This window comes from Portunus trituberculatus, chromosome 20 (assembly GCF_017591435.1).
Source record: "Portunus trituberculatus isolate SZX2019 chromosome 20, ASM1759143v1, whole genome shotgun sequence".
In the NCBI taxonomy this organism is placed as follows: domain Eukaryota; kingdom Metazoa; phylum Arthropoda; class Malacostraca; order Decapoda; family Portunidae; genus Portunus; species Portunus trituberculatus.
Genome location: NC_059274.1, coordinates 13,383,438 through 13,401,351, shown reverse-complemented (window position 1 = coordinate 13,401,351; position 17,914 = coordinate 13,383,438). Strand labels below are relative to the sequence as shown.

At 40.8% G+C, this 17,914-nt stretch overlaps 1 protein-coding gene across 3 annotated transcripts; it reads left to right on the top strand.

Annotated features, from left to right (window-relative positions):
* The first annotated feature begins 11,828 nt into the window (after positions 1-11,828).
* Positions 11,829-17,571, top strand: LOC123506447. 3 transcript variants are annotated; one of them, XM_045258541.1, is made up of 3 exons: positions 11,829-12,057; positions 16,167-16,270; positions 17,453-17,571. In XM_045258541.1, the coding sequence occupies exons 1-3, from the start codon at positions 11,834-11,836 to the stop codon at positions 17,482-17,484; spliced, it is 360 nt and encodes a 119-aa protein (XP_045114476.1). In that variant the 5' UTR covers positions 11,829-11,833; the 3' UTR covers positions 17,485-17,571. The 3 variants fall into 3 exon arrangements, with proteins under 3 accessions (XP_045114476.1, XP_045114475.1, XP_045114477.1); XM_045258540.1 differs by lacking the exon at positions 17,453-17,571 and having other exon boundaries at positions 16,167-16,562; XM_045258542.1 differs by lacking the exons at positions 16,167-16,270; positions 17,453-17,571 and adding an exon at positions 12,343-12,559.
* Positions 17,572-17,914: the final 343 nt, after the last annotated feature.

Below are 17,914 nucleotides of genomic sequence, written 5' to 3'. Positions count from 1 at the left end.
TCAGTGTTTTGGGTTGACTTGCATAACTCCGCTCATCAAATATGCTCCGTCCACTCGCTTCACCAAACACTGAAAAGCGGTATGAGCGACAGCTCTCCCCTTATTGTTTCCTTCAAGGATCATACCCACCCGAGAGAGAATGCAAGAATGTAAGAAAAGTACGTATTCATTATATTAAAAACGGTTTTGAAAAACATCAAATATGCTATTATTCTAAGTCTGTTATCATATAATTTGTCTTTTTCAATCAGTAACTCTTATCACAACAAGTACAAGATTTTAAAATATCATAGTGGTCACGCTTGAAATTGCTCAGCGCGGCTTGTGAGGAAGGAGGAGAATGCCGAACATGTGGCCTGCTCTCCTCTCCTCTCTATCCTACAGCCAGTGAATTATTTTATCATTTTTATCTTCAGTATAAGGTTATTTGCCTCTCTTTACCACACAATTGGCTTCCAAACCATGAAAGGTTAGTGAAATACAAATGTCAGTGAATAAAAACACTTGTCATAGTAGTAAAGCAACCTTGAAGGCGTGGGGATGTTTGCTAAAGACTGTCGTTGTCTACTTACAAAATACTGCTGGATGTGCGAGTGTTGAAGAAATCGAAATATAACTTTCGGTTCGTAGCACAGCACAGTGGTGTGTTGACCTACAAAGCAAATTTTTAGAAGGTTAAGAAAACAGGGGTTTAACTCAGCCACTTGTGACGATGTTAACTTAAAATGACTCGAGTCAAATTATTCCTTTTGAATTTAATTGAATCAATTCACTTGGTGTAAACGCGGCTTTGGAATCTTGTAGGGATTTTTGAGAGTACATATTTTCCTCTCATACTGTTTACCCATTTCGACTTGCAGTAAAAAAAAAACTGCGAGGTGTTAGTCTTGCAGTTGCATGTGGACCTTGCAACCTAGAGGTATGAGTAAAAGGCTTGAAAAAACCTCTCGTCCAGTGTTTGGAAAGATCTACATCCAGGTTTGAGGTGTAAGCAAGACATGTTTACCAGAATGCAAAAGAAAATCATCAAATTCTCTGACCTCGAAGCCAGGCTTATAAGAATGAGTTTTTTTTTTTTCATCTAAACAAATCGGTAGATAGCATATAACATTGCTTAGTAACTAAGACACTTCTGCATTAGTGAGGTGGACATAATTGAGATTAAAGTTAATTATCTCGTTCAGCGAGGGAGTTTTAGGCAAGTAGACAAACAGCCTTTCTTTTTCTTTTTTCTGTACAGCTGCATGATTCTTTCCATAAATGGAAGCATTACACCTCACTAAAAGGGGGAAATGGTCCTTTTATAGTTAGCAGTAAGAAGATAAACAGGAGGAAAGACATAACATTTGACTTTTCGAGAGCTGGGTTTGCAGCTGAGCCATGACATTTCCTTAATAAGAGATGTTCAAGAGACTAAGTTTTGAGAGGGGGAATAGATTAGTGTCATAAAAACATATAAAAAAAAAATCTGAAATGTTGTGTGAAGTGGATAAGTTCTTAATTCCTGCTGTGTGAAGTAGCTACGTAATGTAAGCCTATTCCTTTGCCTTCTGAATTAATTTAATAGGCTACAAAAACCTGTTTCTCTTGTGCTTGAATGAACTACAAAAAAATAATTTAGAATAGAATAAAATGTGCTATTCCAATTAAAGGTGTATAGGTAGAACGACTTCTTTTGTTGGTTTATTAATTATAGATCTCCTTATTTCCAGCTGGGTCAGGTGATGAGGTCTGGATAAGTGAAGCGTTCGGTGAGGTTTTGACGAAGACATCAATGTCTCACTGTTCTCTTATTTTCTTTTTGGACAGTCTATCTTCCGATATTTACGAGGTGTGTTGTGACTAGGTACTTATTTGAGTTTACAAAAAATTATAAGCACATGAAAAAAAAAAAAAAATCATATACACATGCATGTAATGATGACACGACTGAAGATACTTTGGCAACTAATTATATATATATATATATATATATATATATATATATATATATATATATATATATATATATATATATATATATATGTATATATATATATATATATATATATATATATATATATATATATATATATATATATATATATATAGAGAGAGAGAGAGAGAGAGAGAGAGAGAGAGAGAGAGAGAGAGAGAGAGTATTAAAGTCGACAACGAGGCGTGCATTATTCTTTTTATAGAGTATATTTTGTATTTTTCGCACAAGGGTGCGTTGCGTTCGTCAGGTTTCAGCTGGTAGAGTAATGAACCGAAGTTCATTTCCTCGAGACGTCTTTCGGTCTTCATCAGACCATCTTCAGGAGAGAAGTGAGTGGAACTTTTTTTTTTTCTTCTTTTTTAGGGGGGATAGACAGATCGGTGAAAGAAGAGTTTAGCTAGCTAGGCTAGGGAAGATATACGCGTAGTTTTGGTGAAAGGAAGAAGTACAGAGTGAGGTAGAAGCGTGGGGGGGCGGTCCCCCATGCTGGTCATTTATTTATTTTTTGTTTGTGTCGTCGTCTTACAGTCATCCATTCTTCATGTTGTTGTGTGGGCAGAGCCGGATCTTCTTCGTCTATCTTGGTTTTTATGAGAGGAAGTTTGACATGTGGGTTGGCTCTTTTAAGCTTTTCCAACATCGCCAGGACCGCGCGCGTTGTTTCTTTTGATTCTCCTGCGGCTTTCTCCCGATCTGCAGTGAGTGGCTGGGCCGTTCTTATGACTACGGCTGGCGACGATCTAGTCTCCCGTGTCCGTGAGGTGGGCTGAGGTGTGTCGGCTGTTCTTGTCTTTGTTATGACGTGCACGCGTTCTTGTTCTTCATCTTCGTCGCCGTACTCCATGTCGTCGTCCTCTTCATCTTCATCTTCTTCCATCTTTGGTTCAATTCCCTCCACCTCAACTGTTGTCTGGTTTTGGCAGTGCTCGTCCACATCGAGCGCCTCCCTACGGTGGTCAGCTGGAGGGGCTCGACGTGTTGGCCTCTACATGGAGCGGTGGGGGACATCAAAGGCAGTCCGAGGAATGTAAATTGTAGGAAGGCCGTTGTGTTGCAGGAGTAGCGGAAGTAGGTCTTGTAGTCGGCGATGATCCACTCCTGCAATAGCCTTGGCTGTGTATATACAAGCCCATATTTTTGCCTGCACGTCCTTCTCATCAGTTTTGTGGTATCTTTGTCTTTGTCTTCTTTTTTGTTGGTTGGCGATAAGGGCGGACCCCCACATCTCTTGCCTCGGATCCTTTTACGCCTTCACGAAGTTTAAGAAGGACTTTGTCCCTTTCCCTTGGCAGAGTCTCCTTAAGGGGGCTCGAGAGGCCTGTGGTGAGTGGAACTGGTTGTTGTTTTTGTTTTATTTTTACCAGCACGATGGCTGGATGGGCTTGTAGGAGCTCTACTAGAGTTGGGTCTTGAAACCCAGGCCTTTGTGTAAGTGTGTGCCATCTGGAGAAGTGCCGCGGGGTGTTCTGTGTGTGTGTGTGTGTGTGTGTGTGTTTTGTGTGTTGTGTTGTGTGGTGTAACTGGTTTTGTTTGTTAGTTATCCGTCCCTAAAAAAGAGGGACGGAGTGGGCCTGACGCTTTGGAGGCGGCCCACATGTGGAACAAAGTTTACAAAGTTTATGTGGAACTGAATAGAATAGAATAGAATATAGATAGAAAAGGCGGAGGGGGGAAGTGGGGATAGGGGAAGAATAGGTGGGTGATAAGAAGAGAGCTTTAGTAGGAGAATAAAGTCACTGGGGCTTGACCCAGGCGCAAGATGGTTTTAGTAAAGTATCACTCTACTTTTTTTTTTTTCTTGAGTCTTGAGGGCCGGGTCAGGTGGAGACAAGGACAAGGACAAGGAAACCGCACCAATACCAAGCACACGCAAGCGCCGGACCCCCAACGCAGCGAACGAGGGCCCCGCACCTCTACGGAAATGGCGGCGAAATACTAGTGTCCCTTAGCAACCAAAAAACACCATGCAGGAAGAAAATTGAATATGGTGCAGTAGAAGGGAAAAGGATGACAAAATAGAGAGGATGGAGTGAGAAGTACATCCGTATAGCGGAGGGACCTACAGCTTTACGTGGGTTCCGAACCACGGTTAGTAGTAGATTTGGTGAAATGATTGGGGTTGGGGATAATGGTATAACTTTATTTGCGAGGTTGGTGAGAGGGGGATGTGCAACTTTTATTTGTGAATAGATGAATGTGATGAGTGAAGCTGGTGGTGTCTGCCATCTCCTTTGCTGGCTGGCTCGTGCTGGAGATCCTGATGTTCTGGTACGTCCTGGAGTTATCAGCCTGCTGTGGAGATGAAAAGAACGATTAAAATGGCAAATTTGGTGGGGGGACGGTGGTTAGTGGGAGAAGGGGTGATGCCACTCTGACACCTGGAGTAGTTAGGTTAGGGAGAAGTGAGAAGGAAAGAGATAAAGGGCGGAGTGGGGTTTGCTGCCGCCGCCAGAGCGAGAGATGAATAGGGACTCAATTCCCCGTTTACCCGAGGATACCGGGATCGCAAGGGTATATCATCGGTCGGGTGGCACGCCAGCTGACCCCCACACGCCACAGAAAAAAAAGCTATAGGTGTGTTAATAGGGATAAGGAGATAAAAGACTGGGAGGAAGAGTATAGAAAAAGATGGGGGGAATGAGGTTTGCTGTCGTTGCCGAACGAGAGATGAATAAGGGACTCGATTCCCCGTTTACCCGAGGATACCGGGATCGCAAGGGTATATCATCGGTCGGATGGCACGCCAGCTCACCTCCACACGCCGGAAGAGGAAGGTTAGTAGAGAAATGGGAGATAATGACTGGAAGGAGGTGGAAGAGGAAGATGGGCGGAATGGGGCCCGCCGCCGCCGCCATAACGAGAGACGAATAAGGGACTCGATTCCCCGTTTACCCGAGGATACAGGGATCGCAAGGGTATATCGTCGGTCGGATGGCGCAGCAGCTGACCCCTACACGCCTCAGGTAAAATGTTTGTTATAATTGGGAGAAAAGGCTAGAGAAAGATGAGAAGAAGGAGTCCGTTATTTGTAGATGGGGTTAGGAGGTTCGTCTGGAGGGTCGAGGAGGGTGGTGTGGGGAAGATGTCTGTATGCTGGGGGAAGGTTTTTCAAGAAGTTATATATGTCTGTGTGTCTGTCTGAAAATGTACTTAGTTGTTTGTCTATTCTGTTGTGGAGTGTGATGTTTAGTGGCGGGATGCTGGACTCCTCGTGGAGAGATAAAGATGTCCGGAAGTCGAACCATTTCGTTCCAAGAGCGAAACGAATTGCCCGGTTCTGGACCCTTTGTAGTTTTGAAGGTTGGAAGGGCTGTTAGAGACAGAGACAGGGGGCAGTATGTTAGTAGGGGAAGAATAAGAGCTTTATAGAGGTGAAGTTTCGTCTTTGTGGTACTGTCGCGAAAACGTTCCAAGTTGCTCAGGGCCCTTGACGCAATGCCGACTTTTGGTTTATATGGATGTGAAACCTAAGGTGTTTGTCGATGGTGAGGCCAAGGACAGTGTTGTTGCTGCTGATTGGGATGGGTACAGGATTTGGAAAGTCTTTATAGAGTGAGATTTGGCGGGGGGGGATTAGATTTGATATTGAAATATGTCACCTTGGATTTTTCGGGATGAGAGTTGATGCGCCATTTTAACTCCCATAAGCTTGTTGTCGTTAACTCTTCTTGAATTTTGTCTGTAAGACGATCTAACGACCTGGCGCGCGCCAATTGCGTTACATCGTCTGCATATTGGATTGTTAGTGAGTCGTTGTAAGTGGGGCGGGGCAAGTCGGCGGTATACATGTTGTAGAGGGTGGGGGAGAGTACGGAGCCTTGTGGGACTCCGGCCTGGGGGGAGAAGAAAGTGGAGAAGACGTTCTGGTGGCGGATTCTAGTTTCTCGCTCTTCTAAGAAATTGCACAGGATTTTTTGGGTTAATGGGGGCAGGTTGAAGTTATTGCAGATTTTGTATTTCAATCCTGTGTGCCAAACTGTGTCAAAAGCTTTTTTGACGTCTTTTGTCACTAGAGCAGATCTAAAATAGAGCGAGTTTGCATCTAAATATGTGATGATACTATTCAGGGCGTCCTCAGTTGAGGCATTACTTCGAAAGCCAAATTGCTGGGGGGCCAGCATTTCGTTACTTTCGAGGTGTGTTCTTAGTCTCTGATTGATTAACCGCTCGAAGGTTTTCCGAGTATTTCCAACAAGCTTATGGGACGATAATTTTCGGGGAGATGTAGATCTTTGCCGGGCTTCGGGATGAGTGTTATATTTGAAATTTTGAATGGCTTTGGGAAATACCCGGAGGAGAGGGAGGCATTGAAGATTTTCGTGATGCTGGTTATGATCTCTGGGGGAAGGTTTTTAATCATTGGCCAGGTTATGCCTGTTGGGCCGGGGGCGTGTTTTGGGGTGTACTTGAGCATCTTGGAGACATTCTCCTCCTCAAAGGGTGTTGAGATAGTGGTCGGATCATCGCCGACTACGAGATCTACTTCCGCTACTCCTGCAGCACAACGGCCTTCCTGCAATTTACATTCCTAGGACTGCCTTTTATGTTCCCCACCGTTCCATGCAGAGGACAACACGTCGAGCCCCTCCCGCTGACCACCGTATGGAGGCTATCGACGTGGACCAGCACCGCCAAAACCGAACAATAGTTGAGGTGGAGGAGACGAACCAAAGGCGGAAGAAGAAAAGGAAGACGAGGAGGAAGATGAAGAGGTCGATGTAGAATACGATGACGAAGACGACGACATGGAGTACGACGACGAAGATGAAGTACAAGAATGTGTGCACGTCATAAAAAAGACAAGAACAGCCGACACACCTCAGCTCACCTCACGAACACGGGAAACTAGATCGCCGCCAGCCGTAGTCAAAAGAACAACCCAGCCACTCACTGCAGATCGGGAGAAAGCTGCAAGAACATAAAAAAAAAAAAAAACTACACGCGGCCTTGGCGAAGTGGGAAAAAAATAAAATAGCTAACCCACTCGTCTAACTTCCTCCCATTAAAATCAAAATAGATGAAGAAGATCCAGCTCTGCCCTCACAGCAAGAACACGAAGGATGCATGACCGTACGACGACGACAACACGGCAGCAATTCACGCACGTGACTTCGGTTCACTACTCTACCTGCTGAAACCTGACGAATGCACCCTTGTGCGAAAAATGTAAAATACACTCTATAAAAAGAATAATGCACGCCTCGCTGTCGTCTTTAATAGTACATGCATTCAGACTGGTGTACTCTCGATATATATATATATATATATATATATATATATATATATATATATATATATATATATATATATATATATATATATATATATATATATATATCACTAAACACATGAACACACACACGCACATACACACAAGCAAACAAACACGTTTAACATGTATCATGTGTTTGTGTGCGAGTCAGGCTACAAGGCTCCACATAGCCTCAACAAGGATTAGCGGGGATGTGGTCTTCGAGGTGACGGACGAAGTGGGGATTAACACCACCATGAACCAAGTAGTGGCTCAGGCTCGTAAGGTGAGTTTATTATTAGCATTCTTCATTATTATGATGTAATAAAATGAAAAAAAAAAAGTTCATGCTTTGATAAATGCTTCTTTCCAAACATGAATAAAAATCATGTAGGAATAGGGAGTTGACCTTCTACCCAATCAAATAGTTATTTGTAAAGAAATATATGCACTCGCTGGCCTAAACCCTAAAGACTTATGGACCTGATCAGGTCCCTCCTATTCTCAAAAACTATACCTCTGTGCTTGCCAGACTCTTTCAACTCTGTCTATCGACTTCTACCTTTCCTTCTTGATGGAAGTTTGCCTACATTCAACCTGTTCCCAAAAAAGGGTGACCTTTCTAATTCCTCACATTACCGCCCTGTTGCTTTAATTTAATCTCTTGCTTGTTTCAAGTTTTTGAATCTATCCTCAATCGGAAGATTCTCAAACATGTCACTTTTCAATCTTCTATCTGATCGTCAGTATAGCTTCCGTCAAGGCCGCTCTAATGATGATCTTCTGGCTTTCCTTACTAAGTCTTGGTCATCCTCTTTTAGAGATCTCGGTGAAACTTTTGCTGTTGCGTTAAACGTATCAAACAATTTTGACAGAGTCTAGCAAAAAGCTTTGACCTCAAAACTACCCTTCTATGTCGTCTATCGTTCTCTTTACAACTTTATTTCAAGTTTCCTCTCCGACCGTTCTATCATTGCTGCGGTAGACGATCAGTGTTCTTCCTCAGGGTTCTGTCCTGTCACCCAGTCTCTTCCTATTATTCATTAATGATCTTGACAAAATTTCTTATCCTGTCCACTCTTTGATACCACCCTACACCTTTCCACGTTTTTCGGAGACTATCAATCATTCAGAAAGTCAACAGTCATGCAGGGACGCAACAGAACGCCTGACTTCTGATCTTTCTAAGATTTCTGATAGGGATAGAAAACTTAGCAGTGTTCAATGCCTCAAAAAACTCAATTCATCCATCTATCAACTCGACACAACTCAAGACATTTATCCCTTTCTTTTGGCCTACTCTATTTGACCTCTATGGGACTGGCAACTAAGTTGGCCTTTTTAAATATTTCTTGTTGTCCTAGGTCAATTGTCCCCCCTTACATAAAGAAAAGAAATAAACTAAAATTTTCAAAAAGAATCTTCCCAGAAAAACTTATTGCCATGTTGCAATATCTTCAAATATCCGTGTATGTGTGTGTGTGTATGTGTGTGTGTGTGTGTCTATATATATATATATATATATATATATATATATATATATATATATATATATATATATATATATATATATATATATATATATATATATTCCAAGGAGGAGGGAGTAGACACCTACCGAAACAATAATTTACTCCCAGCGAGATTCTAATAGCACTAGTTCATGGGGTGCTGTGAACCTTCTATCAAAGCTAGTTGTGATCTCTCTGAACGTTTCCCATTGTGTCTCACAACTCAAGGGGACAGTCACAACCTACCCTTTAAAGACAAATCTCCTCCTTCTCATAAAACTACATGCACTTACCAGACATACACCCTTCACTTAAAATTCAAAATTTAAAATGGCGACTCCAAATCCAGCCTCGGAGTTCCTTTCTGGGGAGGGGACCAGAAATATCCCTAGGTCGGACTGCTCTTTCGTTGGCGACCCAAAGTATCTTGACACCTCCCTCAATTTTTTCTTCATTAACTTCTTCAACATTCGCAGCCTTAGATCTAATTTTCAATCTAGAACACCACCTCTCCTCTACTAAATCTCATTTTCCTTTCCTCACCGAAACACAGCTGTCTGAGGCAACTTACAGTAGCCCCTTCTCTGTTTTCTCCTACTTTCTCTATCCTCATTTTTGGTCTATGTGCGCAACAACTTAACTTGCTCTCGTGCCCACGCTCTTGAATCTTCCGAGTTTTCCACCATCTGGCTTAGACTCAACAGTCACTCTCTAACAAAATTTATTTGTGTTGTCTATCTCTACCCTAACACCTCTGACTATAATAAATTCTTTGACTATTTAACTTACAAAGTGGAGCACATTCTATCCCTCTATCCTTTCGCAGAGATCTCCATCCTTGGAGATTTCAATGTTCACCACCAGCTTTGGCTTTCCTCTGCCTTCACTGACCATCCTGGTGAACTAGCCTTCAACTTTGCTATCCTCCATGACCTAGAGCAACTGGTGCAACACCCTACTCGTATTCCTGACCATCTTGGAGACACGCCCAACATTCTTGATCTCTTCCTTACCTCTAATCCTTCTGCTTATGCTGTTACCCTATCTTCTCCGTTGGGCTCCTCCGATCACAATCTCATTTCTGTATCTTGTCCTATTTCTCCAATCCTTCTCAGGATCCCCAAAGAGGAGGTGCCTCTGGCGTTTTGCCTCTGCCAGTTGGGGGACCTGAGGAGGTATTATGCTGATTTTCTCTGGAATGATTACTGTTTCCGTGTCAGAGACCCATCTCTGTGTGCTGAACGCATAACAGAGGTGATAGTGTCTGGCATGGAGGCGTACATTCCTCATTCTTTTCTCAACCTAAACCTTCTAAACCTTGGTTTAACACAGCCTGTTCTCGTGCTATACATGATAGAGAGGTTGCCCACAAAAGGTACTTGAGCCTTCCATCTCCTGAATCTCATGCACTTTATATTTCTGCCTGGAATCATGCCAAGTCTGTTCTTTAACTTGCCATACACTCCTTCATAAATAGAAAATGTCAAAATCTTACAAACTCTAACTTCCCTCGTAACTTCTGGCATCTGGCCAAAAACATCTCCAATAACGTGATTTTTTTATTTTTCCTTCCTTTATTTAATCCTGATGGCATCACTGCCATCTCATCTGTTTCTAAAGCTAAACTCTTCTTTTAAACCTTTGCTAATAACTCCACCTTGGATGATTCAGGGCTTGTCCTCCCCCTCTACTTCATGTCTTCAGTTACAATTCTTCGTAATGGTGTTTTCTCTATCCTCTCTGGGCTAAACCCTCAGAAGGCTTATGGACCTGATGGGGTCCCTCCTATTGTTCTCAAAAACTGTGCTTCTGTGCTTGCACCTTGCCTGGCCAAACTCTTTCAACTGTGCCCATCGACTTCTACCTTTCCTTCTTGTTGGAAGTTTGCCTACACTCAACCTGTTCCTAAAAAGGGTGACGTTCTAATTCCTCAAACTACCGTCCTATAACTTTAATCTCTTGCTTGTCTAAAGTTTTTTAATTCATCCCTATGGTCGCTCTACTGGTGATTTCCTGGCGTTCCTTACTGAGTCTTGGTCATCCTCTTTTAGAGATTTCGGTGAAACTTTTGCTGTCGCGTTAGGCATATCAAGAGCTTTTGATAGTCTGGCATAAATCTTTGATTTCTAAACTGCCCTCCTACGGTTTCTATCCTTCTCTCTGCAACTTTATCTCAAGTCTCCTTTCCCACCGTTCTATTGCAGCCGTGGTGGACGGCCACTGTTCTTCTTTTAAATCTATTAACAGTGGTGTTCCTCAGGGTTCTGTTCTATCATCCACTCTCTTTTTATTATTCATTAATGACCTTCTTAACCAAATTTCTTGCCCTATCCATCCATACGCTGATGATACCACCCTACATCTTTCCACGTCGTTTCAGAAACGATCAAACCCTTCAGGAGGTCAACAGATCTCTCTAAGATTTCTGATTGGGGCAGGGAAAACTTAGTAGCTTTCAATGCATCAAAAACTCAATTCCTCTATCTATCAACTCGACACAACTTTCCAGACAACTATCCCTTCTTCTTCAATGACACTCAACTACGTATCTCCATCTTCCACACTGAATATCCTCGGTCTGTCCTTTACTCATAATCTTAACTTAAAACTTCACATCTCATCTCTTGCTAAAGCAGCTTCAATGAAGTTAGGCATTCTGAGGCGTCTCCGTCAGTTTTTCTCGTCCCTCCAACTGCTAACTCTGTACAAGGGCCTTATCCGTCCTTGTATGGAGTACTCTTCGCATGTTGGGGGTGTTCCACTCATACAGCTTCATTAAATAGGGTGGAATCAAAAGCTTTTTGTCTCATCAACTCTTCAGCATCTCTTGCTACGACTTTTTTTTTTTTTTTTTCGCTGGGATGCTTCTTATATTGCATAGTCCCCATGAATAGTAACTTCTTTTTGTTCTAATGAGGTAAAGTAAAGCGAGAACGCTTTTCACCTTAGTTACATTCTTCTATTCTCTGACTATTTCTAATCACTCCCATTAATATGTGTTACATATATAGCTATCCTCTACCGTTACTTCCATAACTGTCGTTTTGCTGACATACGTACATGCATGGGTTATGTATACGTCAGATGCGGCTGATGTCTTGGTGTGCATTGGTGGTTGTCTTCAGCGACAACCCGACCTTTCTGTCTGTTTTCGCGGAGATGGCTGATGAAGGTCGGCTGATGGTGTGGGAAACAAAACTCTTAGTAATCACCAGGCTTCCTTTGTCGAGCGTTGAAGACCTGATGCAGAATTACTGGACCTTCTCCATGATGAACACAATGTTCATGAAAATAAAGGAAACAGCTGGGATAAATCAGTAAGTATTGAATTTAATACAAAACATTACATTACGCTCTTTTGAATAAAGTGAAATCAAGTGATACTGTTTTTGTGTGTGTGTGTGTGTGTGTGTGTGTGTGTGTGTGTGTGTGTGTGTGTGTGTGTGTGTGTGTGTGTGTGTGTGTGTGTGGCAAAAGCTGGTTCAACAGAAGTAATATATACAGAACTATCCATTATCATTATATTGATTTCTTAGTCCTGCTTGCATTACCATGAAGTAATTATAAACTCTAATAAACTGAATGAAATGTGTTTTCCAAAGCTGCCAGTTATATGGGAATATGCCATATAGTCCCAGTGGAGCCCAGTTAGTGAGATTAGCAAGTCTGAGGCCCGGCCATCTTTTAGTGTTCTTAAAAAATAGAACACTCTTCCCTGAAAAGTATGAAAAGTAAGTAGAATTCAAACTATAACATATCACATCATAGCATCATTATCAGTAGCAGCACAGTTATAAGAACAAAAAAAAATAAGGATTGGTGCAAGAAGCCAGCAGGCCTACACGTGACTTCCTGTAAGAAATATGTCTGTCTATTTACACCTCTCAGCCCCATCCGTATATCTGTCTAATCTCCTTTCATAACTCCTTAATGACTCAGTACTAAGAAGCTAATTACTGATTACTCTTTGAAAACCAATTCTTTCCTGTCTATTTCCTGAGAGTATTTTTTTTTTCAAGCATGAACTCGTCATTTCTTGTTCTATACTGATTGCTTATGTCTCACTTAAAAACCCTTATACACTTAAATAGTTTCATCTGGTCCCATTTCAAGCTGCGTCTCTCTGAGAAATGTAAATAAATCTAACACCTTCACTCTCGTTTTGTAAGGAATATCTTTCTTTCCCTGGGGCCATATGAACAAAGATTCTTAAATTATATCTTAGACTTGCATTTATCTCTTAAAGGCGGCGTCACACTAGCACTTTTTCCGTCGTCTCAGGCGATTTCCGTCGTCTTTTTACTCTTCCGTCAACTCTTTCCGTCGTCTTGAGTCAGACGGAACGCATCGTTTTCGTCTAGCGCCAATTTTTAGTCAAAATAAGAACTATGGTTTCTAATCAACACTTTTATTAATTTTTTTTTTTTTTTTTTGTTAAACGGAAGAATGCTATTATCATGACAAGAAATTTAAATGAGTTGATGAATATATATTTGTATACATATTTTTTTCTTCTAGCCTAGCAATGAAAAGTTCCTCAGTTGTTTGTGTACATTTCAGGAGTGCGAATGTGCGATGCTTTTGAATATTTCAAGGCAACTTCCAAGTAGCTGGCCAAGATGAGCAGTGGACAAAACACACTGACGAATTTCTCATAGAGAGTATTAGAGGTCACCGTTGCCTTTGGGATCACAGAACAGCTGATTACATTATAAGGTGCAAAAAAGCCGCGGCTTGCTGGGGTGAATGAGGAGCCATGTTTGTTTACAATCGACAAGCGCGGCAAAGGCGGAAGCAAGCTTGTGTGTGACGGCCACCGTCTGCAAAAGTTGACAGTCGTCAGAAAATTGACGGAAAAAGAAGACGGAAAAGTGCTAGTGTGACGCCGCCTTTAAGCATTCTTAAATCTTGGTTTCGGTCTTGGTCTTCATGTGCTAAGACGAACTCTTAAGTCCCAGTATGAAGTGGTGAAAGAACAAAGCAGTGAAATTTTGTATTTCTCTATTTTGAGTTAATAGTGCAATCTTTCTACTTTTTTTTTTATATAAAAATAACAAAGATGATAATCAATCAAAGATCTTATAAGAATAGGAGTGCATGAATTTGTGTATAAGTAAATTCCATCAACCACAAGGCGCGTGTATTTTGTCTCTGTTTACGGCCTTAATCCCAGATGACCCGCTGGTCCCACTCAGCGGTGTCTCATTTCCTACCCTTTTCTTTTTAGTATATAAGACCGAAATGGCCAAGAAAGGAAACGCTTTCCCTCCTCGTACAGTCCATATTATGAGGAAAGATGTATATAGCCTAAAGGGGTTCATTCATTTATTTACCGGCACAGAAGAGCTACATAGGCTCTATTACTATGAAGGTAAGTGAGACACGCCAAAAACAGGACACAGGAAGACCCTAAGTACGAGAAATAATCATTGGAGAGCTGCATTCCCTATTGGCTACTTAAGACTGTATCTAATACTTTGATTACTAGCAACAATGCATCATTTCTTTCTATGCAGCTCTCCAAGCTCTCCCCGGCTCTCCCACCAAGTCTGTCACAAACAATACCTCTGCACGTGTAGTCTATTATGTTCAACATTTCAGAGTCACTCAGATCATCTATGTAGAACAGGTGTGCTCAATCTTTTCTTTCTTTTTTTCGTTATGAACTTTCTAAGTTATAAGACCATCTACCCGAACCCCCAGTAATCTGACATCGAGCAGAACATTAATTTAGTGACTGACATTAACTCAACATGCAATGGTACTGCAAAGGATATTATTAGATCAGTCATTTAAGTACCCTTGGAAATCTTCTCGTGAACCCCTAAGGATTCGCGAACCTCAGGTTGAGAATTCCTTACACATCTTTACGGGGCTGATGAATCTCGATTAGACGGTTTTGAGCTGCATGTCAATTAGTTACCAACATTTATTATATTGGTCTTACTCTCAAGACCAACTCTCCAAAGGTGGCTAACCGGCAAAGAGCCTTCTCAAGATTCATCACCCCATTAACGACAATAATCAAAATAATAACATGTATAGGTGTGTGTGTGTGTGTGTGTGTGTGTGTGTGTGTGTGTGTGTGTGTGTGTGTGTGTGTGTGTGTGTAATTCACCTCGGTCGCCTGCTGTTCACCCAGCCAGTCTTCCACATTACGGAGCAAGCTCAGAGCTCATAGACCGATCTTCGGGTAGGACCGAGACCACATCAACACACAACACATCGGGAAAGCGAGACCACAACCCCTCGAGTTTCATCCCGTACCTATTTACTGCTAGGTGAACAGGGACCACACATTAAGAGGCTTGCTCATTTGCCTCGCCGCTTACCGGGACTCGAACCCGGCCCTCTCGATTGTGAGTCGAGCGTGCTAACCACTACACTACGCGGTGTGTGTGTGTGTGTGTGTGTGTGTGTGTGTTGATTTATTTATCATATCCAGTATATTTACATTCTGTCCCTAATGATGGAGGGTTACTTGTTAGTTATAAAAGCGGGCTCGAGTCTACCCGTCAGTAAACCACTTTCCTGTAAGAAAAGATAAGAAAGGAAAAATAATTTAATAATAGTTTGGTAAGAGACATAAGGTCCATAGATGCTAATAAAACTATTTTTTATTTATTCATTTATATATATATATATATATATATATATATATATATATATATATATATATATATATATATAAATGAATAAATAAAAAATAAACAAGCAAGCACGTTATAAACCATCTATTACATTCAATGTCCACCTTTTTTTTTTTCTCCGCACTCCCTTCCCTTCTTTATTATTTTCAGTCAGTCCTCTCTTTACACCATTAGCTCCGATGTGATTTGTTCTTCCTCTGCGTTCTCCTGCTCTCATTGATTTCCACAAGATCTACCGCATTATCACTCAGAGATGAGACACTACCTGTGCACAAGTGATCCTTACCTTTCATAAATTAATTCTCCCAAGGAAATTGAGAACACAAGCTTAGTCATAATATTATTGATTGATGTTTTGATTTTTTTCTTTTATCAATGCCGGCACATTATAGTGATATAGCGCCGAATTTTGTGAAAGATAAATTTATAATGATTAAAATTGTAGAATGGTATACAACGTAAATTTTCTACAGTAAAACATAAAACCTTCAATATCTCTAGACGAAAAATTAAAGAGGAATAAATTAATTCATAGACAAATATAACAAAATTATCAAAAGCTAAATTAAACGACAGAAAATAATAGATGTTCAATATTTACGGTCTAAGATATCTACCGAAATCGCTTAACTCTCGTACAGTAACACTGTATGATGCTCCACAAATTTGTTTTAACATCCACTGCACTGCTGGATGTAATTAAGTGCCCGATGCTTTATTGAAAAAACTGTTTATGTGTTATAACATTAAAACTTTATTCGATGTGTTTTCTACAGTTTTCATGGTATGAAGGTGAACATATCATGGCTTCCGTTAACACCATACTGGATGGAAGAAAAACGTCCAGGACCAAATGGTACTGAAGCAAGGACGTACACAGGTAGAGAATACAGGATCATGGAAAACATAGGATCAATACTCAACTTTTCTCTCAATCCTCTTCCGTTCATAGGAGCGGAAGCCGTAAGTCTGAAATAGATAAACGTAACGGTAGTACCGTAAATACGATTATATATTCACTTGCATGTTTAGGATCCAATTATTCTTTTTACTAGTTTTCCGTTTTCTATTTTCTTCTCATGCACAAATCACCTCCAACACTCTCAAAACAGCAGTTCTTATTTTCTCATTCATTATTCTATCCCTTCATGTTTCTACGATTATGCTCCAAAACTTTTCCATTTATAAGACAGAACCCCACTATCCTCTCATGTCCTATATAGTATAAGAATTGTTTTTTTTCAACTCACGGTTTTTTTTTTTTTTTTGCCTTGATTCCTTTGCCCAGCACATCACCTCTGTTTCAACTCTTCCGTCCACTATTTATCTTAAATGTTCGAAAACAATCCTCCTCTTCTAGCTGTTCTCCTTTCAACAACATACTCTCACTTTATCACTTTAGTTTTACCGATGTTCACTTTCAGCGTCTCATTTTGATAACCTTGAATTGGCTTCAACAGAATCTTTTGGGTTTTTCAATTGTTTTTATTATTCTTGCTATAATTCAGCCTTCCAAGACAAGCAGAACTATAGATATATTTTCATTCATTTCAGGTAAGGAAGCGTTTGATAACTCGGGAAGCTTTCCTATGGCCTGTTAATCTACCAGTATTACCTCACATGTTGGATCTCTTTGACATCAGTTTTTTTCTGGAACCATCCACCTTGGCCTTTAGTATGGTTAAGCCATCCATGAAAGCCACTTGGCAGAGCCTTTATTATCCACTCAGAGTCGAGGTCTGGGTATTAGTTCTAGCCACAGTCATAATTGTATACATTGTCCTTATGTTGGTGAGTTGGTTTGAGTCACACACACACACACACACACACACACACACACACACACACACACACACACACACACATCTTTGTCATAAGTATTTATATTGGAAGAAACTGATACCCACTACAACTACAAACACAGAAACTATAGCGTTAAGTGCCTTTTCAATGAAGTGTTATTAACATAGAAATGTTGATATTCTATCAACAATAGAGTCTCAATTCATATCCTTATTAAAACAAGTTTTCATGCTTCCAAACGTTTGTGAATATTTTACAGATGAATCGCAGTGGGAAGGACAAGGGACCTGATCCATGGTTAGTAATGAAGCAAGTACTTGGGACTCTGCTTGACGAGGCCATCCCAGGACAGTTACCACTACGAAGTACCACAAGGGTAGTATTGACGGCCTGGCTCCTCTTCTCCTTCATCGTAGGAACAGTTTACCGCAGCAATCTCACCGCATCCCTTACTGTAGTAAAGGATCCTCCCCGCATCAAGAGTTTTGCCGGACTTGTCGATGCAGGAACCAAGCAAGTGCACTGTGAAAATTATGAACATTAGTATTATCATTGATGATAATAATAACAATAATAATAACATTATTATTATTAATCATTATTACTATTATTATTATTATTATTATTATTATTATTATTATTATTATTATTACTACTACTACTACTACTACTACTACTACTACTACTATAATCATTATTATTATTATTAATGTTGTTAATG